General features: G+C 41.0%; 1 protein-coding gene across 9 annotated transcripts in view; it reads left to right on the top strand.

The window, feature by feature from the left end:
• Window positions 1-26,214, top strand: part of PATJ (PATJ crumbs cell polarity complex component) — a 331,197-nt gene that overhangs the window by 294,179 nt on the left and 10,804 nt on the right. For all 9 annotated transcript variants that reach the window (XM_074221287.1, XM_074221289.1, XM_074221288.1 and 6 more), the window contains 5 exons: window positions 9,288-9,481; window positions 12,922-13,069; window positions 14,402-14,488; window positions 21,811-21,925; window positions 23,290-23,327. In XM_074221287.1, the coding sequence (XP_074077388.1) occupies window positions 9,288-9,481; window positions 12,922-13,069; window positions 14,402-14,488; window positions 21,811-21,925; window positions 23,290-23,327 (582 nt within the window). The remainder of the gene's footprint in view (window positions 1-9,287; window positions 9,482-12,921; window positions 13,070-14,401; window positions 14,489-21,810; window positions 21,926-23,289; window positions 23,328-26,214) is intronic.

Raw genomic sequence — 26,214 nt, 5'->3', positions numbered from 1 at the left:
CTGCACGGGCATGAAAGTGGCATCTTGTTGCCAGTAACTGGGTGAAGGAGAAGCCACAGCCAGCAATTTGTGTAGGCTGGACTAAAAAGCTTATTTTGTGGTGTGAAGCCTTTAGGCAACATTTATTTCCTTTATTGGAGGAATTTAATTGACTAGTTAACATTTTATGGTGAGCATGTGTGCATTTTGCTTAGTGACTTTCATATAACCCAGGAAGGCTGACATCATTGGATCTCAGCCTTCAATGGGTTCTGACCCTGGGGAGGAAACTAGAGATCCAACTATGGATTAAAAAATACAGAGAAGAAGGGGTTAAAGGTGTAACGACAAGGTGAAAGGAGTCTTGGCTCAAATAAGCCATTTCAAGGCAGACCTTGACTGTGTTTCCATGCTGAAACAAGTGATATTCCCAATGGGTTCATTATACTATATGTGTATCGGGTTAACAAAACAGAGCGGGGCCTCTTTGGGGATGGGTTTAATAGTTTTAACACAGAACATGGTTTTAATGATTAGGTTTTTCTCGTTTTATAATCAGTTAGGATTTACCCAAAGCTGGCAATTAGCATGATGAGGTAAAAAGGAGAAAGGGCAGTGACTCCTTAATTGAATATTTGGAAAAGGTCGACTGCTTGCATGCTGTGAACTGTAGTCAGCCCCTCCACATGATGATGATGATGCCAAGGGTCAGTATTGTTAAATTCACTTAAAGAGAAAGAGACGCTTTTTAAAAAGTTGTATTCAGGTTGTTAATACATCCTGGTCATTTTTAAGCATACCTCTCTAAGTAAACCTTCCCTTGCAGCAAAGAAAAATAATTCAGTAAAACCATCTAATACAACGACTCCTGGTAGTCTGTGCCCCCAGTCCCTCCCCATTGCCCTTCACCTCCCTAATGACAGGAGGAAAGATCATGAACTAAACAATTATCTGATCTGGCCAGAATTAGCCACATTGTATTTTAATCCACTTGTCTAATGTATAAAAAGTAGATTGGGGGAGGGGGGGTCAGTTTTGGAGTTGGAAAGTTCTGGTTCCAATGTCTGGAAACGAGCAGCCTGCTGCTGATTCCAAGGTTGTGGTGCACTTAACTCATTGCTTCGACTAAAAAGTTATCTTCTCTGGAACCATCCATGCCATGAGCTGTATCAGAGTCATTCTTGAGTTTCCTATACTTTAGTGAGAGGCATTGAGTTCTCTTCTCTTTCCTGCCTCCTTTCTTTCCTTCATTTCTTACCTCCTTCTTTCCTCCTTTCATTTCTTCCCTCTTTCCTTCCTTCTTTCCTCCCTCCCTTCTTTTCCTTTTTTTTTTTAGCTCCATCTTCTAGACTACAAGTATAGCAGTCACCCCTTATTCCAGTCACAGAGAGACTTGGAGTCAGAAAGACCTGAGTTTTAATACAACCTTAACCAAATTCTAGCTGTATGGAACTGGGAAAGGCATTTACCTTGTCTGCCTCAATTTCTTCATCTATAAAATAGGCGTAATAATGGCACCTACCTATCAGGGCTGTTATGAAAATCAAGTGAAATTGTGCTTGTAAAGCATTTTGCCATATAAATATCAATTGTCATTATCCATCCCACTCATCAGCACAAAAGCTTTAACCTGTTCCATTTCTGACCTGGGTCTATTTGCTCCTCCCTAGGTGGTCGCACGCCGCGCCCCCCCCCCCCCCCCCCCCCCCGGGCAGCTTATCATTTTGACACTTAGTCAGCTTTAACCCTGAGCTCACACAATCGATTTCCTTGGTTGCCAGCAACACTGGCTCTGACCTCCCTTTTCTCACACTTTTAACCCATTACAACTCGATCCAGGCACCTTCAGGAAGAGTTAATTATAGCTTAGTTTTAGCTTATATCTAGGTTTCTCTGTAAGGGAAGAGTAGAGAGGCATCCAGTGTGCTATATGAATCACAAATGGGACAGCTATTTTATTTCACTCACACACATGCAATTTATAACCCAAAATACACTCAAGCTGTCATTGGCAGAGAAACAAGTGGCATTTTTGTTCTACTCGGTGGGATTGTAACACACTTCTAAGCATGAAGCAGCTTCACCTCATCCCTGCTCTGTATCCCTCCAAGACTATGGAATCTGATAAGCCAGGCCAGCAGAAGGTTCATGCTCATTTCAGTGGAGCCACCGGTTAGCTCTGTCCATTGTAAATAAGACCTCAGAATCACATGAACTCACAGGAACACTTTTCATATCTGGACACATCCACCCTGAGATATTCAGTCATCTCTTCAGCAGAGGGCAAATATAAAAGAAAGAAGGTCGAAACTAGGCAGGCCTCCCTAGCCCCGTCATGAGCTTCAGCTGCCAAGGACTTGAGGTCACAGGTAGCTAGGATCAGGGCAAGAGTGCGCTGCCTTTCACCCCAGCCCATATGAGTAGCAAGTCACAGCAGTGTGGACAGTATACAAATCAGAGTTTGTGGTCACTCCCTTTTAAAGATCATCAGAGCTTCCTTCTCAGTGGCCAACACAGAGATCGCTTCATCACCTCCCAGCATGAAACCCTCATAGTCCTGAATCATGTACATGCAGTCAGCTGGAAGAAGCCAGTGTATCTGTGGATGATGTATGGAACCATTCATTGTATGTAGGAAAAAGTCAAAATGAATATTACATAATTTCAGCCAAGGAAGGGATCACTAGTCGTAGATAATGATCTCTTCTGGCATGAAGCATTTGAGCTGAGCGAAGGAACCGGGGAGTTCTAAGAGACAACTTAAGCACAGAAACAGAAACAAGTGATCCATTGGATAGAGTGCTGGACCTGAAGATCCAAGTTCAAATCCAGCCTCAAGACACTTTACTAATTTACTAATAATAGTGCCTACCTCTTACAATTTTTGTGAGGATCAAATGAAACAATATTTGTAAAGCATTTTACCAGCCTTAAAGTGCTATAGAAATGCTAATTATTAATATTATTAATATTATTATTATTATTACTAGGAAGGCCAGCTTGGTTGAATTACTGAGTACATATAGGAAAATAATGTATAAGACTCAGAAGCTAGGTGAAGGGGTTCATATGCCAAAGAAAGGCATTCATATTTGAACCTAGAGGCAAGAAGGAAACACTGGAACACCTGAATAAAAAATTTTCTCTATCACATACATAATCATCCAGCTCCTTGTCAAGAATCTCCAAGGGGGGCAACTAGGTGGTGTAGTGGATAGAGCACTAGCCCTGGTTCTGAGGAGGATTTGAGTTCAAATCCGGCCTCAGACACTTAATATTTACTAAGCTGTGTGACTTTGGACAAGTCACTTAGCCCCACTACCTTTGCAGTCCCCACCCCCCCCAAAAGAGAGAGAGTCTCCAAGGACAGAGAACACATCCCCACCCAAGGCAGTTCATGCCATTTCCACTAGCTTTAATCACAACTCAGAACCAAAAATGGAAATGTAAAGCATGATATTTGTTGTCCTCGGACAGTCTTCAAGCAGAGGCAGAATGGCCTCATGTCCAATTTACTGTAGAGAAGATTCTAGGTCAGTGAGGGCCCTTCTGTGATTCTAGTGACATTGCCTTGCCCATGCTCTGGAACTTTTGCTGCCAATGAGCACGTATAGCGTAAACATGGCAGAGCAGGAAACGGAACTGGAAATGCCTGCTGATCTGTCTCCCGGCCTGTCCGGTGCCTTGCCTCATCCTCGTGAACAGATGGGTCCGTATCTTCCTTTTCAGACCATCCAGGAACAGCTTTTCTGTCATCTCCATCAGGAACCCATCCTAGTGTGACTTCAGTGCCAGACAGCCAGGCCACGCATAGTTTGGAAAACAAAGCTCTCATTTGGTTATATAATAACTTAGCAGGACTCTGGAGGTGCGGGCATGGCGGACCCTTCTGAGTGGCTTCTCCAGTCACCCTGGATTTACCCTGCTCAGGGCACAGATGGCCTCGCCCTGCGCTCTAGGACCCATTATGGTCCCATGAAGGACTGTTGTGGGCGTGGCAGGATGCTGACCAGCATTAGTTGGGTCAAGTCATGGGCACAAAGTGAGACAACTTAATCAAATGGGGAAGAAAATTCCAGCAACTCTGAAGTGAAGAGGAAATAAACAGATCCAGTAGAAGAAGACAATGGAGAGAATATCTACCAGGAAGGAAGGGAGGGAGGGAGGAAAAATTGACCTTTTATTGTAGAGATGGGGAGCTGTGGTAGTGGAATGGTGCACAAACTGTCAGACTTTTGACCAGTTTTCTTTTGTGTGTGTGTGTGTGTGTGTGTGTGTGTGTGTGTGTGTGTGTGTTGTGTCCTTCTATCCATTCCTGAAGAGATGCCTTGCCTAATAGTGGAAGAGGGATGGATCTATTTAGAAATGAAGATGAAATCAGAAATGAAGATCAAATTTATATATTTTTTCTTTTTAAAAGGAATTAGAGCTCTTTGCATTCTTAGAGGTGATTGAGTCCAATCCCCTCCCTTTACAAGAGGTGCAGGCCCTCAATAAGTGTGTGAGACTGGATTAAGCCTCTCACCTTCCTGACTGCTGCCCCAGGGGCCAGAGCCAAGACCTCAGAAAGCATCTGGCCTGTTCTTTATCGGACGAGAATGCCCTTTCCTGCAGGACCACCTTTCTACTGGCCCTTCACCTCACATTTGGCGAAGCCATCCTGTTCTCTGACCCTGTGAATTCCAAGTCTGGTCCCAGACTTTCCCCACTCAGGTGCTGTACCCTGCTAAGTTTTTGCTTATCCAGAATTAACTATTTGACTTTGCTAAATTAATCTCAGGGGAAAGGGGAATAAAAGGAACCAGCATTTGTCTATCACTTACTGTGTGAGTGGCCAATGTGAGAAGCTCTCAATCTAATGGAGGAAGCAACAGGCAATTATACAAACAAGATATAGGTAGAACGAATTATTCAAAAAGAAAGGTTTCTTGCAGGAGCTGGGATTTTAGTTGAGACTTGAAGGAAGCTGGGAACACCAGAAAGGCAGAGATGAGGAGGGAGAGCATTCCAGGCACTGGGGAACATTAATGAGAGCCTTTTGGATAGTCTATAGCCTGGCTTTTAATCATCCGTTATTAATGGCTGGGTGTGACCTCCAGTCTCACATCTCCAATTGTTTTTCAGACATCAGTAGACATCTTACAGTCAATGTCCAAAACTGAATTCCTCATTTCTCCTCCAATCTTTCCTCCTCACCTCCATCTTTCCTTTCACTATAGAGAACAACACAATCCCCCTGAACCCCCAGACTCACAACCTACGGGCCTGGATTTCTCCCCCAGTTGCCTTCCTGCCTGTCAGCGTGACCTCAGCACCTTGTGGGCTTGGCCTCTCCGGTGTCCCTCGCGGGCTTTGCCTCTCCTGTGTCCTTTGCAGGCTTTGCCTCTCCAGTGTCTCTTGGGGACTTCCATCTCCGGTGTCTCTCGGGGGCTTCGCCCTCTCCGGTGTCTCTCGGGGGCTTCGCCTCTCCAGTGTCTCTCGGGGGCTTCGCCTCTCCAATGTCTCTCGGGGGCTTCGCCTCTCTGGTGTCTCTCAGGGACTTTGCCTCTCCAGTGTCTCCGGTGGGCTTGGCCTTACCGGTGTCCCTCAGGGGCTTCGCTTCTCTAGTGTCTCCGGTGGGCTTCGCCTCTCTGGTGTCTCTCAGGGGCTTCGCCTCTCCGGTGTCTCTCGGGGGCTTCCATCTCCGGTGTCTCTCGGGGGCTTCGCCTCTCCGGTGTCTCTCATGGGCTTCGCTTCTCTGGTCTCCGGTGGGCTTGGCCTCTCTGGTGTCTCTTGGGGGCTTCGCCTCTCCGGTGTCTCTCATGGGCTTCGCTTCTCTGGTCTCCGGTGGGCTTGGCCTCTCTGGTGTCTCTCGGGGGCTTCGCTTCTCCGGTGTCTCTCGGGGGCTTCACCTCTCCGGTGTCCCTTGTAGATTTCACCCCCGTGCCTTCTCCCTGTGGCCCCGCACCCACTCTGGTGCAGACCCCCCCCCTCCTGTGCCTCCTGCCACAACATTAATGCAGATGCTTGGGGTGGGGGGTGTTGGGAGAAAGGCGCTGCCTGCAGTCCATCCTTCACTCATTTATCAAAGTGATCAGTTCTTCCTAGTCAGTAAACTCCAGAGACTTCCTGTCCCCTCTTAGATGGAATATAAAAGGCATTCCAAGTTCTTCTTCACACACACGCATGCACACGTACACACACACATGTACACACACAGCTTTCCAGTTTTTAACACCATCCTCCCCACCACCTATGTTTTGATCCACTAACACCAGCCTCCTGGCTATGGCATCTGTCGGCCCCAGACCTTTTTTCTACTTGTTCCGCTTGACTGGAATTCTCTTCCTCCTCCTCCCTCTCTACCTTTTGACTTTTGTGGCTTCCTTTAAGTCCCAGCTAAAATCCCACCATCTGCAGAAAACCCTTATCGTTTCCCATTTATCCTTTCTCCAACTTCTTGGTACATAATTGTTTGCTCATTGTCTCTCCCATTACATTGTGGGGTCTTTGGGGACAAAGATTGTGTTTTCCCTTTCTTTGCATCCTTATTGTTATTATTGTTTTTGTTGTTGCACTGCTTCAGTTGTGTCTGCCGCTTTGTGACTCCATTCAGGGTTTTCTTAGCAGAGATCCTGGAGGACTTTACCATTTCCTTCTCCAGCTCATTATAGAATAAGGAAACTGAGGGAGGGAGGTGGCGCAGTGGATAGAGCACTGCTCCTGGAGTCAGAGTTCCTGAGTTCAAATCTGACCTCAGATACTTAATAATTGCCTAGCTGTGTGGCTTTGGGCAAGTCACTTAACCCCGTTGCCTTGCAAAAGCCTAAAAAAAAAAGAATAAGTAAACTGAGTCAAACAGGGTTAAGTGAGTTGCCCAGGGTCATACAGCTAATAAGTGAGTCTGAATTTGAACTCAGTAAGGTGAGCCATACTGACTTCAGGGTAGTGTGCTGCTGTGCCTCCCACCTGCCACATAACAGGTACTTGATTGACATGTCAAGTCTGTACTATGGTAACGGGTAAAATTCAATGTTTGTTTATATATCTTGAATCACTCATAGATCCAAACACAAAGTTATCTCCAATACAATCCGGCACATAAAGAAGGAAACTGAGGCTCAGAGAGGACCTAGGAATCGGATTTGAACCCAGATCTCTTGATTCTCATTTTTTCTTGCTGCATCATTAAAAGCAGTGGGGTTTTTTTCCTCCCTATTTAAGAGTAGTGAGGAATTTTTGCTACATAATTGGGAAAGTTCACGGAGTACTTTGACCTTCTTGTCTGTCTCCCCTGCCCTTACCCTTTTTTGAGGTCTAGACTTCTAATTCCATTAGTGTGTGGAAATCCCAGTCTGGAAATTCTATCCACCAATATAATTGATTACTCATAAGTAACTTCTAGCCTTTAGAAAGCAGTCTGGGTCATGGGAGTGGAGATTCTAAGCTGGAGCTCGTCTGTCTGGTCCAGCCCCCACCCTTATTTTAGAAAAGATGCAACATTGACCCATTGGACCGAATCAGATGTGCGTTCAGAAACTCTGCTTCCTTTCTCTATGGTACATGCTCTGCTTTATGATTCTGTAAAATCTATCCAGACCAGCTTCTCCACCTGGACGATTCTAAAGCATAGAGACTTCCTGCCTGGTTAACCCCTCCATCTGTTGACCCCTGCTGTCTCTCTTTCCCTTTCATGTGTCAGGGGGAAAAAAGACACTTTTATCTAACGAAATGAATAGCAATTAAATTTGGGGATCCTATTTTGCTTCCAAAAGTGCATATAATCATTGTGTGACTATTGATTATTTTAAAACTCATGATATTACTTCCATATATCAGGTAATAATTTTAGCTGCTTTTAATGGGCATGCCCAGAATATTATATGAAAAGCCAATGTATAAATGCAAGCCTTGGGCTGAGGATGGAACGATGGGATGTGGCCTTTGTAATTACTGATGCATTAAATAAGGACTGCTCTGGTGGTGTTGGATTGCTGGGCTTTGAGGGGCAAGGCTTTTCATTTAAACCATTTTTAAAGTTAAATACTGTGTACACTGTGTGTACGTGTGTGTGTGTGTGTGTGTCTGTCTGTTTGTCTGTCTGTCTGTCTCTATGTATGTGTCTGTGTGTGTTGGCAGCCGTAAAAGTTCAACTCTAGTACTTTGAGTTTTTTTCTTCCTTTGCTTTACATGGAATGAAATCATGGTCTCGTGTGCCATCTATTGGGAAAAAGCAAAATAATCAAGCAAACACCTGAGTTTCTGTGAAGCCAATATTTTTCCCCTTTTGTTCCATGGGCCCCATTTTCAAATACTGAATGCTCTCCTTGGAATACAACAACCAGTCCCTCTTTCCAACAGACAAAATGCTTTCTGTTCCCTCTTAATGTGGTTCTTTAGCTCATCAGGAAAAACCTTTTGAAACACACAGGAAATTTGAGAGGGAACCAAGTAAATGCAACCTAAGCCTCCATGAAAATAGAGAGGAAAAAGGCCAATACCTTCACCAGTCCTTGAATCACAAAATCTCAGTGTTGATGTGCCCTCTGTGTCTACTTCATCTAACTCATCTTTGGTTGAAAATCCCTGCTAAAGCCTAACCAGTGGTTGTCCTCTAGCTTCTAACTCCAGTCTCGAGAAGAGAATAAACCATTAGGTCTTTTTATGCACCAAGAACTACATGATGATTTCTTTTTTTTTTCTGATTTTTTTTTTTTTGCAAGGCAGTGGGGTTAAGTGTCTTGCCCAAGGCCACACAGCTAGATCATTATTAAGTGACTGAGGCCAGATTTGAACTCAGGTCCTCCTGACTCCAGGGCCAGTGCTCTATCTACTGCACCACCTGGCCTCCCCTACTTGATGATTTCTTAATTGTTAGTAAAGTATTCCTGACATTAAGTTGTAATCTTCTTCTGCAATTTCTATCAATCACTCACTAAATTCTTTTGAGCTGGTCTTTTCAAAGAGCTTGGTAAGGAAAGGCTCAATAGAGGTTCCATATAGGAAAACATGGGGATGGTCATTTCAGAGGGTCAGCAAGAAGGGATGGAAAGAAGGGGGTTCAGGAGAATGACTATGCCCAGCTCCCTCATTTTCTACTTCTGTCATTTGAGGCAACTCACTTCACTTTTCTGAACCTCTATTTTCCTTATCTATAAAATGGGCATAATAACTGCCATGGGTCCTTCTCAAGTTCAGATTTATTTCATTGTGTGGTTTAACTGAAATTATTGATATCAAATACTTTGACAAATGGACAAATACTTTGTGAAACTACTGTTTCTCTCAAGAGTTCATTACAGTTGCTCCAATCACTGTCATTATTATAGGTTAATGGTATTGATCTGAGGAATGCCAGTCATGAAGAAGCTATCACTGCCTTGAGGAAAACACCGCAAAAAGTACGACTGGTTGTTTATAGGGATGAAGCACATTATAAAGATGAAGAAAATTTAGAGATTTTCCCTGTTGATCTTCAGAAGAAAACAGGTCGAGGACTGGGCCTAAGCATTGTTGGAAAACGGTAAGGCACTGAAACAATTTGTCTTTGAGGTTCCCAGTCTTTTTTTTTTTTTAATTAGGTTTTTGTAAGGCATATGGGGTTAAGTGGCTTGCCCAAGGCCACACAGCTAGGTAATTATTAAGTGTCCAAGACTGGATTTGAACCCAGGTACTCCTGACTCCAGGGCTGGTGCTTTATCCACTGCGCCACCTAGCCGCCCCAAGGTTCCCAGTCTTTGAGCATGACTTTCAAGAAAATTAAACTCATGTGTGGTTCTTCACATACTTCTTAGTGTTCATTGATACAAACCAATAACCAAATTACACATTAATGTATGATCATTTCAATGTTATGTGATCTATGAATTCTAAGGAAACTGTGATATATACAGGTATGATTTCAGTCTACTTTCTTAGGATAATTTTAAAATATATTTATGTCTTAGATGAAGTTTCTCCTCTCTCAAATGCATCTTCTACACAGCTGCCAAAGGGATATTCCTTAAAGCATAGGTTGACCCTGTTGAGGAGTTCCAGATTTCCCTGTTGCCCTACCAATAAAAAATACAAAGCCGTCCTCTGTTGGCATTTAAAGCCTTTCACAGCATGGTTTCAGGGAAGCCCAGGAAGACTTGTATGAACTGAAGCAAAGTGAAGTGAGTAGAACCGAGAGATAATATCCAATAAACAGCAGCATTTGAAAGACTTAGGAGCTCTCATCAACACAAGGACCAAGCTATATCCCAGAGGACTCATGATGAAACTTGCCTCCCACCTCCAGATAGAGAGTGATGGACTCATAGGGCAATTTGAGGCTTTTTTTTTTCTTTTGGACTTGGTTTATGTGGAAATTTCTTTTGCTTGACTTTGCATGCATATCTGTAATGCCTTTTATTTTCTTGCTTTCTCAATGGTGGGAGAGGGAATATGGGAGGGAGAGAATTTGCAGCTGAAAATAAAATTGAATTAAAACATAAATCCCTTTACAACCGGACTTTCAAGGTCTATCTTTCTAACTTCTTATGTGACACTCTTCTACCATCTCCATTGCACAGGCTGTCCCTCATCACTGGAATTCTTAGAGTCTCTAGTTTCCATCACTGTTCAGTTCAGATGCCACCCTCCTATGTGAGGTCTTTCTTGATCCCTCTCAGGTGTTAGTCTCTGACTCTCTCCCCATTATCCTGTATATATATTTTATATAAATTTATAAATGCACAGAATGTGGAATGGAAGCTCTTTGAGGGCATGATGATTTTTTTTGGTCTTTTTTATTTCCAACACAACACTTAGCACATAGTAGATGCTTGCTTGCTGGTTGATTGGTTGTTTGTTTTCTTGCTTATCTCCTTTGCCCCTGAAGCTGAGAATTGGGTGAGGAGCCACCATTTTATTTAATCCCTAACTAGATTATCCATAACTACATCTCCTCCATGTAGGTACTTCTTCCCTCCAGGAATACAGATTGCGATTCACTCCTCCCTTCTCCTGCTGGGCAGTTCTTGTTTACATCTTGAATGTCTTTGCGGAATTTATTCCAATAATCCTAGAGCTTTAGAAATTTATGAGATTTACATTTTCCAAATGGAGAAATTAAACAGCGAATAAGTTAAGTGATTTGCCCAAAGTTATCAAGTCAGTGGTCAGTCCCTTGATTTAGCACTTTCTGCTCCATCTGGAAGATCCCCAGAAGAGGCAACTATATGATGTCTTTGGAGGACCAGTGAAACTTGCTTTCTCTTTGTAAGCAAATTCAACAGTCAGCTGAATGCAAAGCCATTAGCAGATCATTTCTTGTTCCACAGTCTTAATTCTGACCCTATTCCATCTCTCTCCCTGACCTGGCGCTCATTGCCTCTCTAGAGGCAGATGAAATGTCTCCATCTATTTATTGCCAGGCAGCTCAATAGCTATCTATATATGATAATGTGAGATAACAGATACATTCTATATCGATAGATAGATAGATAGATAGATAGATAGATAGATAGATAGATAGATGGTGTTTCCTGCATTAGAATGTTAGTTCCTTGAGGATGTGCTAAGTAGTAGAAGAGAAAGAGAACTAAGCCTAATATCAGAAAGACCTGAGTTCAAATCTGGCCTCAGACACTTAACTTGCCACATGACCCTAGGCAAATCATTTAGCTCCTCTTTGCCTCAGTTCCTCATCTGTAAAATAAGAACACACTGGAGAAGGGAAAAGCAAACTACTTTAGTCTCTTATTGCCATGGCATCTGCTTGAGTAGGGAAAGGATTTTTATATTCATTAGGACAAGAACTAATAATAGCCAAAATTTCTATAGTGCCTTCAGTGTTACAAAATGCATTATCTTGTCTGAGTCTCACAACAACCCCAGAAGATAGGTGTTATTATCCCCATTAACAGATAGGGAAACTGAGGATGTGATTGACCCACAGTCTGGAACAGGATTTATGTTTAGGTTATCTTGACTCCAGGTTCCACACTTTCTCCACTACACCACCTAATAAACTCCTCCCATGTGAATGTTCCATCTATGATACAACCACCCATTCATCACTGCCCTTTCTAAGATTTGTGGATTTTTCCCAGAAATTCACTGGGGGCGGGGGTGCCTTACTTTCTCTTGACATCTCAAAAGTACTATTAACCAGAAAGTCTATTCATTATTTCCTGGTCTTCCCAAATGACTAGTCCATAGTCATCCTTCACCCTGCATTTTTCTTCTTGCTTCCCTGTTTATAATTGCTGGCAGCCCATGGTTGGCACTCTCATTTCTTCAGTGAAGCAATACATTTACAAACAAGAAGGTTCAAATTAGCAAACTTTTAATAAAAGTCTATTTTGTACCAGTCATGCCATGTGCTTGCGATACAAGGATGATGATGATGATGATGATGATGATGATGATGATGATGATAGTAAATATTTATAGAACTCTTACTGTATGTAGTAAGAGTGCTATATGGTATCTAGTATTCTTGTATCTTTAGTCCTTACCACAACCCTGACTATTAGGTGATATTATATAGCCCTCACCCTAAGAGACTTATCCAGGGTCACTCTGTCAGTAAGTTTTTGAGGCTAAATGTTAATTCAGGTCTTTCTGAATCCAAGCCCACTGGACTACCTAGCCTGCCTTCAAGGAGTTTACATTCAACTGAAGGAAACATTATAGAAACAAATAGATAAATATAATTTAAGAAAAATCTATTAAGTATCTGTCTGGGCTGGCCACGGTGCTAGGTCCCAGGAATAGTAGTACCTGCCCTCAGAGGGCCTACATTCTACTGAGAGAAATGCTCAAGTAAATAGATGCAAAATACACATAAAGTTTGCAGAAATTTTATGTGCAAGAATCATACTTTCAGAAAGTATTTGGAAGTTTGGAATTTGTGTCTCAACTTGGTGGAATGGTATGTATGTGAGAAAAGAGAATAGGCTGAGTCACTGACCACCTGCTTTGTGCTCTTGCCAGAAATGGAAGTGGAGTCTTTATCTCAGACATTGTGAAAGGAGGGGCTGCTGACCTGGACGGAAGATTAATTCAGGGAGACCAGATCTTGTCTGTGAATGGAGACGATATGAGAAATGCTTCCCAGGAGACAGTGGCCACTGTCCTCAAGGTTAGTTGATGGCATGTTCTTGTTATCTTATAGAATACTGTGGGGCTAGCAGGTACCCCTAAAGTCTAGACTCAATGTCATTCCTAAAAACAAATAAGAAATGTTACATAATAAATTGTAAAACACAATTACACAAGTGAAAAATCTGCTATGAAGCTGCCTTGGTTTATGTGATGACATAGTTGCAAAATAATCATTTATCCATTTTGGAATTTAACCTTAGAATTACTTAGTGGATAGGGAACAAGGAAACTGGACCCAAGCTAAGCCCAACCTCTCACCATCTCTTGTACCTTAGCCTCTCTGTCTTCCCATGACTCTCTTAGACTATAGGTCACAGGAGTTATTCATGTGCATCAGTTTCCTTAATTGGATTTCCTTTTCTAGATTTAGACAGAACCCCCTTGATTTCACAATAGAGAAATTCTAGAAAAAAGAATAATTCTGTTGTTGGCTATAACTGTTTTGGGAAAGGATGCAAAGAGGATTTTTCTAAATTAATATCTCAAATTATCAGGTACCATAAATAAACATACATAGTCTTGATATGAATTCATTTTTATCTGGGAACAACAGATATAGAAAGGGAGTTCACAAAGGCATTTCATCCCCTTCCTCCCATCTGATAAGAGATCCAGGCAGGTGGTCCTCACTGGGGCAGACATTTAGGAGGTCTGGTCGGAACTGAATAAAGCACTGGACTGTGAAGACCTGTGGTACTTAGTAGCTTCGTTAGCCTGCCTCATCCTAATTTAACATCCCTTCCCCTTTCTGTAAAATGAAAGTAAAAAAATAGCACTATGTCCTAGGGTTGATGTGAAGATTAAATAACATTTGTAAATTTGTAAAATTTTGGAAAGAGATACTATTGTCAATAGATATTACAAACAAACACACACAAATACACATATACATCTTGAGAGAGAGAGAGAGAGAGAGAGAGAGAGAGAGAGAGAGAGAGGAGAGAAGCTGAAATTATTCTTCAGAGAATGCTTATCCAATTTTCTTAAAAAAACACTATATCGCTATTCAAATATGTTTTCTCCACAGCAGGCAAATTAAAAGAGGAAATTCCAAACTAGTTCTTTGTTCAATAAATTTATGTAAAAAAAAAAACAGACACACGGGTGAAATCTGTTAGTTGAAAAGTGACTAGAAGCAACATTTTCAATCAATCATTTCATAAGCACTTATTAATCACCTACTGTGTTCCAAGCTCTCTACAACGGGACTATCAAGCAACCCCATTATGGAATATTGACTCATAGTTGCACAGTTAGGTGGGAGCCTTCTGCTGATGGGCTTTTTCTTTTCTTTTTTTTCATTCTTAAGTGTGCACAAGGGCTTGTGCAACTGGAGATTGGAAGGCTGAGGGCTGGTTCTTGGCTCTCTTCAAGGAAAACCTCTCAGAACAGCCAGGTAAGTAGTAATCTGGAAGGATGACAGAATAACAAGGAGTGAGCTTCTCTAATTCAGAGGGAGGGGTGTGGTAGGGAATCCCTGATACGTATTTGCTCTATGGCAAGTCATTAACTTATAAGATCCCTGGGGAAATCTTTAAGACTCCGATGAAAATTCCAAGGAATAGTTCTGATGAAAAAAAAAAGGAAGAGACCCAACTTAGAATTAAAAAAAAATCTGGGTTCAAGTACTGACTCCCTTTTTCAGGTTTGCTTTCTTCTACTGTAGGAAGGTGGATATTAATTCCTTCAGAACCACCTTCATTGAGTTCCTTGGGAAACTCACTGAGATGATTCTGTTGGGTTCAAAATAACAGCTTCTCAAGTGTGCAATGGAGGAGCAAAGGTTTGGCGCTTTTACCTGATTAGATGTGGAGGTTTCAGTGAACTGGAAGTTCTATAAGTTAACAGTAAGACAAAATGACTCCTGCAATATCGGATTGTATTAGAATGGTCCTCATATCCAGGGACAAAGGAAGAGGGCTTTGGTCTGATCTTATAAAAACATGGAAAGACTTGCATGAAATAATGAAGAGAACATTGTATATAGTAGCAGCAAAATTGTTTTAGGAATTACTTTGAGCAAATTAGTCCTTTTGACTATTATAAATACTGAAATTAACTATAAAGGATGTATGAAGAAATAGGTTATTTGCATCAAGGGAAAGAACCAATATTTAAAAGTCTGTGTAGAATAATTATAAAAATATATTTGGGACTAATAGTAGCCATCTTTAGGGCAGGAGCAAAGGGGTGGGAGGTTGAGAAAACTGATAGAAATTTATGTGATTTTGTTGTATATTTGGAAGGATCAGCTAGTTACAACAAATTTGCAATTTTGTGTTCAGTCATCTCTTTTTATTATACTATGTTATGCAAATATTTATTTTATTCCATAAATTAAAAAAATAATTTTTTGAAAAGGTGTCCAATAGGGGACAGATAGGTGGTGCAGTGGATAGAACACCAGCCTTGGAGTCAGGAGGACCTGAATTCAAATTCAGCCTCAGACACTTAATAATTCTCTCACTGTGTGACCTTGGGCAAGTCACTTAACCCCTTTGCCTTAAATAAAAAATAAAATAAAATAAGACATGTACAATGTAGGCCAAAGAAGATGGTGAAGGCTTTGACTTCATGTCATTTAGCAATAGTTTGTAGAAACGGGAGGTATTTGACCTGGAGTGGACTCAAAGAGGGTCATGCTAGTCGTCTTCAAAGATTTCTTATAAAGAAGAGGACGCCCTCTTATTCTGTTTGACTCCAAAGAAGACAATGAGAAGTGATGCATTGTGGTTGCAAGGAGCTAAAGCAGACTTGATGTCAGAAAAGGAAAGCTTCAGTGTGATGTATCAATGAAATGGGTGATGTGGGGAGCTGGTAAATTCCCCTTTGCCAGAGGCCTTTTGTTGGGTATTTTGGAGCAAGGATTCTTGGTCAGATCTAGAATAGAATTCCCATTCTGAAATTCTGTGAGATCAATACATACCAATGAAGCCCATTGTGCATATAAGATATGATCATTATTATACTTCACTCCTAAGATCATAGGTCTAGGTCTGGAAAGGACCGAAGCCACTCCCTTCCAAAAGAGGAAACCGATACTTGGACTGAGCTTTCCCAATTTAATGGGCGGTTTTTAAAACCTCTGGCTGTTTGTATTTTTATCTTCTCTAAAGTGTGTTTCAGGTCTCCTAGTTCCATATTATTTCAGCAAGGTATAAATGCAAAGGAATAGAAAATAAAAGTGAGGGGCCTATTAATTCACTGAGTTTTTTTGGTCCCTTTATTGCCAGCAAACATTTTCCTCAAAACCTCCTCTGCTCCCCAATTGGGACTATGTTGCCTGAGTGCATTTGGACACAGCTGTGTTTATTAAAAAGGTAACATCTGGTGGCAATTTGACCCTCATTAGCTCAGCATTGTCCTGGTCCTTCAATGAAATGTTGCCGTCAAGCTCACTTGTGAAGAGCGAGGGCATTTAATGAGATATTCTGGGGGAGTGGGGAAGCCAGGTTTGCCCTGGTTTTGAGGACTGGCATTACTCCCTGGGCTGGCAGAGAGTTGAACCTTTTTTGCAAGATTAAAATAAGCTCATCTTAAAAAAAAAAACCCAAACCCCTTTGCAATACCTTCTTTCCCATGGTTAGCTATGAATGCTGATGGTAGACGGTTAAACCATATTGCCTTGTGAAGGGTCCTCGCTGCACTTAGCCTGCTAATCCACTCCATGCTGTGCTTGGGTATAGACAGTCTTTTGTCTTAGGGCTGCAGAAGCTATTTTCAGTGAGAAGGGTCACCCCATTTCCATGGTTATCAGCCCGCAGCTGTTTCTAGATGACTGTCTCGAGGACCCCCTTTATATCCAAGTCTGCTGAAGTGAGTTTCCCAAAGAACAGAATGCATATTCTAGACAACCACAATGATTCTCGTTGTATAAAAGAGACTCAGTAGGGCTGCGGGCTCTCTTCCATTGGCTTTTCAGAAGGAATGAGCCAAATTGGGTGCCATGACTCTGACTGGACCAGTTAGAGAATGACCTGAGATAATTTTTGTGATTTTTCTGGGTGAATCAAACAAAACCAGGATATGCTGATGACATTGTGGGCTTTTCTCAAGGAAGTCTGTACTTTCTGAAAGAGTGTGAAGAGACAGCTAGTCCAGTTAAACCATAATAATATTATATAATCAACTGGACTTTGGGTACAAATCCTGAAATACTAGGGTAAAATTCTTTTTTTAGAAAGATTTTATTTATTTTGAATTTTACAATTTTCCCCTATTCTTGCTTCCCTCCCCCCACCCCCACAGAAGGCAGCCTGTTAGTCTTTACATTGTTTCCTTGGTATGCATTGATCTAAGTTGAATGTGATGAGAAAGAAATCATATCCTTAAGGAAGAAACATATAGTATGAGACATAGCAGAATTACATAATAAGATAACAGTTTTTTTTTTTTTAATTATAGGTAACAGTCCTTGGTCTTTGTTCAAACTCCACAATTCTTTCTCTGGACACAGATGGTATTCTCCATTGCAGATAGCCCAAAATTGTCCCTGGTTGTTGCACTGATGGAATGAGCAAGTCCATCAGGGTTGATCATCACCCCCATGTTTAAGGCAAAATTTTTAGCCGCTCTTTGTAAAAAAAGTGTCAGAATAGATGTAGTCCCTTCTAGCTCTGTGTGTAATCTAAAGATCCAGTAGCCAGGGAAGGGAAGGGAGAGAAAAGAGAAGGGGGAAGGGAAGGGAAGGGAGATTCGGGAGGTTTGGCCTTTCCAACCTGGGGTAGGGGTTGGGGAGGGGGCATTATAATTCTTTTCAATGTTTTGAGGGTATCTCAACCTCAAAAGTAAAGTTAGAATGATGCTTTTTGTCTCAGAGAGCAGAAATAGGTGAATTGGGTGGACATTTGAAAGAGGCCAGTTTAGAGTTGATAAGAAGAGAAACATTCTGATAATTACAGCTACCTCAGAGTGAAATGGGCATCCTTGGTGGGTAAGGAGTTCCCAGTTTCTGAAAGTCTTTCAGCAGAGTTTGTGTGATCACTTCTCAGGGACACTACAAAGATCATTCTTTGGGGTTATGGGATGGACTGTGTAACCAATGGAATTTCTTCCAATTTGGAAGAATTGTGAAATCCCTTCATTTGTCAATACCTCACTCTTCCCCATCTGTAAAATTTGTAGGATGGTCTACATGACTTCTATGTTCCTTTTCACCTCTAAATGTGTGATTCTCTCATGATTCCAAGAATTATTCTTGGTGATCTCATTGCTAATTCCTGGTGAGCCTTTTTTCTTTTTCTAAGAATTCCAAACTAACAAAGAATAAAACAAATTTTCTGAGAACTAACCCTCCCACCAGAAGGATGCTGGGACCAAATATCTTCCAGAAAAAAAGTATAATCAATAATGTTTTTTACATATATGACTGTCATACTTAAAAAAAAAATTACTGGATGTACATGTGCCAAGTCATCTCACATCCAGAGACCCGGTTTTGGTCCATTAGTCATTAATTATGGTTAAGGATGATGTGCAGTAGCCAGTCCATCCAATATGTCAGACTCCAAATAATGCAGAAGCCTGCAGTGTCACCATAAGCATTCCCACCCTCAGTTTTTCCTGTGGCATCTGGTATTATATCCTCAGAGCTTCCATATGTCTTCCTATCCTTACTGACTCTATGGAGGTGTTGCCAGACCCACAGAACCTATGCAGTCTGCACAGAAATCATGTTGGAGTCACAAAACCCTGCATATTTAACATTCTTCCACTACAAGGAGGAAGAAGAAAAAAGGAAGAATCTCTTATTGGGCAACCCACTGTGACGTGGCCGCTGTCCTAAGTGAATTAAGAAAAAAATCTCATTCGATCCTCATAGCATCTCTGAGAGGTTGATATTATTATTCCCATTTTATCGTTGAGGAAGTTGGGGCAGGAGAAAGTTAATGACTTACCCAGAGTCCCCAGCTTGTCCGTGTCTGAGGCTGGGTTTGAACTCAGATCTCCCTGACTTTGTGCTTTGTGCACTGTGGCCCTGCCCAGCTGTTTTGGTAGCATTGGCAATAATGAATAAGAAAAAACATAAAGACCTCTAATGGGATCATAGAGAGTGACTGAAATGACTGAACACCAACAATAAGGAAACACTGCCCAGTTCCTAAAGAACTAAAACAATCCCTATTCTCAGGGGGCTCATAATGTAACAGGGGAAACAGCATGTACAAAATACTTATAAAATTAACCCAAGGTGTTTTGTGGAGAGAAAACACTGGTAGTTAGAAGAAAGAGCTTTTATAGTAGAAGGGAAAATGGAGGTTGAGGGTGTGCAATGCTTGAACATCACTCTCATTGGAATTGGTTTAAAGAGAGATGATTATATATTTACATATATAAATGTATGTATGTATGTATGTATACAGAATTGAGACTATATACATGTACGTGTGTGTGTGTGTGTGTGTGTGTAAGAAATCTAATTTATCCAATAGGGAAATTGGAGGGTAATAGAGAAATAAGGGGGAATGGGGTGGGACAGGGATGGTAAAAGAAAGGGCAGATTTAGGAAGGTAGTGGTTAGAAACAAGAGAAGGGATAATATAAAAAGAGAAAGGACAAGAAAATAGGATGAAATAAGAAATACTATTATTAATCATAGCTGTAAATGTGAATGGGATGAGTTCACCCATAAAATGGAAGTAGATATCAAAATGAATCAACAACCAGAATTCAACAATATGTTGTTTACAAGAGACATAACTAAATCAGAAAGACTGAGAGTTAAAATAAAGGACAGGAGGAGAATCTCTGCTTCAACTAAAGTTAAAAATAAAGAGTCAGGGGTAGCAATAATGATTTTAGTCAAAACAAAAGCTAAAGTAGATATAATTAAGGGAAATAATCAGGGAAATTATCTTTTGCTGAAAGGTACTATAGACAGTGAACTGATATATAAAAAAATTTAACAGCAAGTTTCTCTGGTAAGGACCTCATTTCTCAAATATATTCAGAGTATAAAATTGACAAATTTATAAAAATAAGTCATTCTTCAATTGGTAAATGTCCAGTTTTCACAAGAAGAAATCAGCTATCTAAAGTCATGGGAAAATGTCTATTAACTAGAGAGACAAATTAAAACAATCTATTTTATTGTTTCTTGAAGTTTTATGGAACAGCTAAAAGGAATGAGAGGAAAATATGTACACTAATGAAGTGGAGTAGTGAATTAGTCCAACTATTCTGGAGAATAATCAGGAATTTTATAGTCCAAAAAGCTATAAAATTGTGCAAACTATTTGATCTAGAAGTACTGCTACTAGGTCTATGTCCCAGAGAGATATAAGAAAAATAACCAAGGGACCTATATGTGTAAAATATTTAGAGCAACTTTTTGTGCTGGCAAAGGATTGGAAATTGAGGGGATGACCATCAGTTGAGTAATGACTGTATAAATTGTATATGATTGTGATGGAATACTATATCCTTGTGAAAATGATAAGTTGGGATGGTTTCAGAAAAACATTACAAGGCCAATATGAACTGATACAATGTGAAGTGAGCAGAACCTAGAGATCTTTGTATACAGTAACCACAATGCAGTTATGATGATCAACTCTTTAAAGACTTGACTACTCTGATCAATAAGACAATCCAGGACAATTTCAAAGGACTGATGAAACAGTGCTATCTCCAGAGAAAGACCAAATTAGGTCTAAATGAAATCTGAAGTATAATTTTCTTGCTTTAAAAATATATGTGGGGGTGGCTAGGTGGTGTAGTGGATAAAGCACTGGCCTTGGAGTCAGGAGTACCTGGGTTCAAATCCAGTCTCAGACACTTAATAATTACCTAGTTGTGTGGCCTTGGGCAAGCCACTTAACCGCATTAGCCTTGCAAAAAAACCTTTAAAAAAATACATGTGTGTGTGTGTGTGTGGGGGCTAATTGTTATGAATGTGTTGCACGATTTCACATGTGTAATTTATATCTTAGTGTTTGCCTTCTCAATGGGTAGAGGATGGATAGGAGACAAGGAGAGAATTTGGAACTCAAAATTTAAAAAGAAAAGAAGTCAACATATAAGTAAATAATGAAAGAGAAGTTTTAGGGACCATTACCGTGATATCCCTTTTCTCCCCTCCTTGTCACATGTCACTCAAACACCTTCCTCTACTTGTCTCCTTCAGCTCCTTCACATGAAGACATGGTCTTCCTTGCCATTGCAAGCATGATCAACTGATCCCAAAGTTTCCAGCAGATTGTGCTGACTCTTTCTCTGTTGGAGAACAGAAAAAAGAAACATTTGAATAGAAACCTGGATGAAAGTTAGAATATTCATCTGTGTCTCTCGGGAGCATAGATTTAAGGTCTCATTTTCCAAATGAGGAAGTTTAGGGCCAGCAAGGTTAACTGAATTGCATCAGTAGTTAAGTAGCCTGGTTGCACTTGTGTGCACTCAGGGCTTCCAACTTCTAAAACCTCTTACTGCAGTACTACATTGTCCCACTAGGTGAAGTCATGGAAAGAGTATTAGATGTAGAATGAGGAAGGCTTGAGTTCCAGTTCTGCCAAGATATTTAAAAACTATTTCTCTCACCCTCAGTTTTCTCATTTGCAAAATAGTTCATATTTGTTTCACAGGTCATTGTGAGAACCAGACTTTTTTTTAATGTTTAAGATTTATTGGTTCTAAGTTAGAATAATGTCAGTGAATCCAGTTCACCAAACAAGATTCTCAGGAGGGCCACACTTTTAAATCTGACTACTTTTCTCATTGCAGATGAGTCAGCACAGTGTCCGGAGCAGTTTTCCTCCTTCCCTGGCTCCTGTTATCACTAGCTTACAAAACCTGGTTAGCACCAAGAGGCCCCCAGACTCATCTCAGAGAAACTCAGGTACAGTTTGCCTCTGCCACAGAAGAATCAAGTCAACACAATGACACAGGAAATACTCAGATCACCTCCTCACTGTGGCAGGATCATCACTTCAGTATAAATTTCTGTAAGCCTTTGGAGGTTGAGACCTATTTCTCTGGATTCTCAAATGTCTACCAACAGTAAACAAAGCCAGAGAGCTTCAATGTGAAATATTTCTTCCACTTTATGAAAGCAGTGAAGCATTTGGAACAGAAGAGAAAAAAATATCCCCAGGGGCCTTGTAAAATAAAACCAATATATTAGAGCAGTTCACAGAGAGAAAATGAAGAAATTGTAGGTCATTAGAAGCAGGTCAACAGTCCGTGTTTGAGAGAGGGGAGTAGGGAAAGGGGGTGGGTGGAGTGTGGTGAGAGAAGGGAGCAGGAAAGGGAAAGGGAGGAGGGACAGAGAGAAGGCAGGAGGGATGGAGATAAGTAAAAATGGAATAGCAGCTGATATTTTAGTAGCTCCAAAGCCCTTTTTTCACAATCTCACACTTCAGGCCCCTCTCCTCCTGCCCCATTAAATGGATACCCTAAGGGCCATTCTTCCCCAAAACTAGAACATTCAGAGATAGACTTGAGCCCAAGGATCTCCAAGACTGACCATCTATCCCCTCCATAGTCTGCCTTTGCCAACTCTAGATGATCCACATGGATAAAAGGAAAAATTCTCATTCATTAGAGGCAGGTCAGAAATTCACACTTGAAATCTTTTAAAGAGAAGATAAAGAAAATGTGCATAATGGATAATCCAACTTTCAATTTAAGCAGAAAAACAAAAATAAAAACAAAACAGTTGCTTTCCTATAGACAGATTGGGTCCAGTCTCAACACCAGTTGGATGTGTTCTTTCCCTCCCCCTACTTCCATGATACACTCCATCAGCATCTGGCGGGCCCAAGCGCAATGATGATGGCTCCCTCCATCTCTAGCTAAACTATTCTGTAACTGCAGTCACAGCCTGTGATCAATGACTCCTCATTGGTTGAGTGGCAAAGTGGACAGAGAGTTGGGCCAGAAACAGAAAGATTTACTCTTGCCAAGTTTAAATCTGGCCTCAGGCACTTAATAGCTGTGTGACCCTGGGCAAATCACTTAATCATTTTTGCCTCAGTTTCTTCATCTGTAAAATGAGCTGGAAAAAGAAATGACAAACCATTCCAGTATCTCTGCCAAGAAAACCCCAAAATGGGATCAAGAAGAGGTGGGTTTTGAGAACAAAGAGACCACTTCAGGATTTGCTTTTGAAGGGTGCCAGGTGGTTTTGATTTCATAATATTATCTCTTCATTGAACCGTCTCCCATTTAAGAAAGTTAACCGTGTGCTTCTTTTTTCATTAGGAACTGATACGGGCCCAAGGACTGTAGAGATCATAAGGGTAGGTCTATCGATTGTGTCTCATCTTCTACAGTCTGCACATTTGCACAATTTGGGTGTCAATTCCTTCTAGAGCCCTCTTCCCCCAAATCAGAAATGGGCTCTCCTTCCTCAGAATCTCAGACAACAATTTGTATTGCTTCCTTTACAGCTTTTTTCTTTTTTCTTTACAGACTTTTAGTATCATGATACCAATGTTATCCCATGAATTTTATTTTATTTTTGTTTGCTCTTAGAGGGAATTTAAAGTCCTTGAGGACAGGGACAGTTTCCATTTTGTCCTTGTATTCTCAGCACATAGTAGGCATTTATCTTCTAAGAAATGTTGGTTGAATCTCAGAGTTGGAAGGGCCACCTAGTATATGTGGCCTGTACCTGAACAAGAATCACCTCCATAATCCCCCCCAACTAGTGGTCAGCCAGCGTCCTCCTGAAGGTATCCGGTGAGTGTAAACTCACCACCTACCAAAATAGACCTTGCAGGGGTGGCTAGGTGGTGCAGTGGATAGAGCACCGGCCCTGGAGTCAGGAAGACCTGAGTGCAAATCTGGCCTCAGACACTTAATAATGACCTAGCTGTGTGGCCTTGGGCAAACCACTTAACCCCATTTGCCTTGCAAAAACCTTAAAAAAAATAGACCTTGCTACTTCAGAACCACCCTTGGCTTTTCCTGTGACGTTCTATAGTTTCATTATCTGTATTTGCATCTTATATCTCAGCTAAATGGTAAGCTCCTTGATGGTAGGGACCATATTTTCCCTAAACATATCTTCTGAGCACCAAATACACAATTAATAAATGTCTGTTGAATTTTTTTGAATTGAACATAGGAAGAACTATGATTTCAAACTCAGTTTGATATGTGGTCCTTTTATAAGGCAAAGCTAGGGGCCACCAAAGGTTGGGTGGGTCAGGTCACCCGCTTGCTTCCTGGCTCATGTTTCAGTATTACTGTGCACAAGGTCACAAGATTCCTGACCCTCTCTGGTTTGGACCTTCTTTTCAAGGCTTTTCTCTTTACATTCCCTCTCCAGCCCAACTGGGTGGCTCATTCTCCTCCCAATATGACCCTTGCTTTTCTGCTCCTCCACCTGGGCTCAAGCTCAGCCCAGTTCAATACTCTGGGTCTGAATCATGGTAATGTCACTTGTATACCAAATGACAGCTTCCCTCTGTGAGCCTCAGTTTACTCCCCTGTAAAACATGGGTATTAGGTGCTATCAAATTCTAAATCCTAGAATGTCTCTCCATTCCATTTTTCCATTTTTAAATTCTTCCTACCCTTCAAAGTCCAGTTATGGTATAATGGGCTTTCTGAAACTGTCCCAAATGTGCACATACTTCAGTATATCCTCTAATACACTAGAAATGGTCTTTCCTTCTCTGATAGCCTTCTTATTACATTGATATTACCTTTGTTTCTTGTCTCATCTCCCTTGATGGGTTCTGAGTTCCTAGGGTGAAAAAAAGGCTAGTATTGATTTCTTCCTATAGAGGCAAGCTTTGGACTCTGAATACATGAATAAATGAATGAATGAATTGAAAAGGTAATAGCCAGCCTTTATATGGCACTGTAAGGTTTGGAAAACACTTGACAATATTGTCTCATTCTCATAACAACCCAGGGAGGTAGGTGCTACTATTATTCCTATTTTATAGGTAGGGAAACTGAGGCCAACAGAGGTTAAGCTTAAGTGACTTGCTCAAGGTCATACAGTTAGTAAGCATCTAAAGTTGGATTTGAACTCATTTTTTTGACTCAAGGTCTAATCCTCTATGTTCTGTACCAGTATCCTTTAATTTGCTTTGCTTTATATTCCATAAAAATAGCATATTATATATATATATATATGCAGAGTCTACGTAACAAACTACTAATGGAAAGGTTTCAATCCTGCTTCCACAAGGTCTCATAAAGTGAGATCTCGACCATGGGATATTAACCTTTTGTGTATGTTTGAGACCCTGGTGCAGTGTGGTAAAGCCTAGTCAGGATCCTGGTTTTAAATTCATGGTAAAAAAATGTAGATTACTAAGGAAACCAATTATATTTAAATCCTTCACTCTCTTTCTTTTCTCTCTCTCTCTCTCTCTCTCTCTCTCTCTCTCCTTTCCCTTCTCCCTTTCTTTCTCCTTCCTCCTCCTCCTCCTTTTTGTTTCTTCTTTCTTCCTCTGTTTCCTCTCTCTGACATACACATACTCACTTAAATAAATTTACATAGTCCAGATTATGGACTCTGCCATATCACAGATCCTCTCTCCTTTTGCAGAGGATACTGAAGTCTAGAAAGGTCCAGTGATTTTCCCCAGGGTCTCCTACCTAATGAAGAGTAGAATTAGGGTTGAGACCTTGAGCCTCTGATCAGAAACCCAATATCTGCCTCCCTCCCTGTGTTCTCCTCTTATTTCACCAGAGTATTTCCTAAAGTCCAGAAAGTAATGTGTGTGTATAAGGAGATTTTTTTGCTCTTTGAGGAAGTAAAGAGTGAAAAAAGACCTTGGAGATGATCTATTCCTACCCTGTCTGTTCTTCCAAGGGTCCTAGGGAATACAATATTAAATAGATATTTTTTAATAAATAAAAGATCTAGAAAGAATTTTAAATATCCCTAAACTGCCTCCTCTTACAAATGAGGAACCTGAGGACTGGAGAGGTTAAATAACTTTCTATGGGTCCCACAATTAGGAAGTGACTAAGGCAGGATTTGAGCCCAGGTCTTTTCTTTCTCCAGGTCACACACTTTATCCACAACCCTACTCTGATTCTCTCAATCAACAGCATTTGTTCAGTCCCTCTGATGAGCCAGGACCATTCTAACCCTAGGAGATAGAGACATGAATGCAAAGGGGAGATAATGTCTGCCCACAGGAAACTTATGTTCTGCTG

The sequence above is a fragment of the Macrotis lagotis genome, chromosome 2 (assembly GCF_037893015.1).
Source record: "Macrotis lagotis isolate mMagLag1 chromosome 2, bilby.v1.9.chrom.fasta, whole genome shotgun sequence".
In the NCBI taxonomy this organism is placed as follows: Eukaryota; Metazoa; Chordata; class Mammalia; order Peramelemorphia; family Peramelidae; genus Macrotis; species Macrotis lagotis.
Note: the sequence above shows the minus strand (reverse complement) of the source record. Positions and strands in the feature narration are given on the sequence as shown.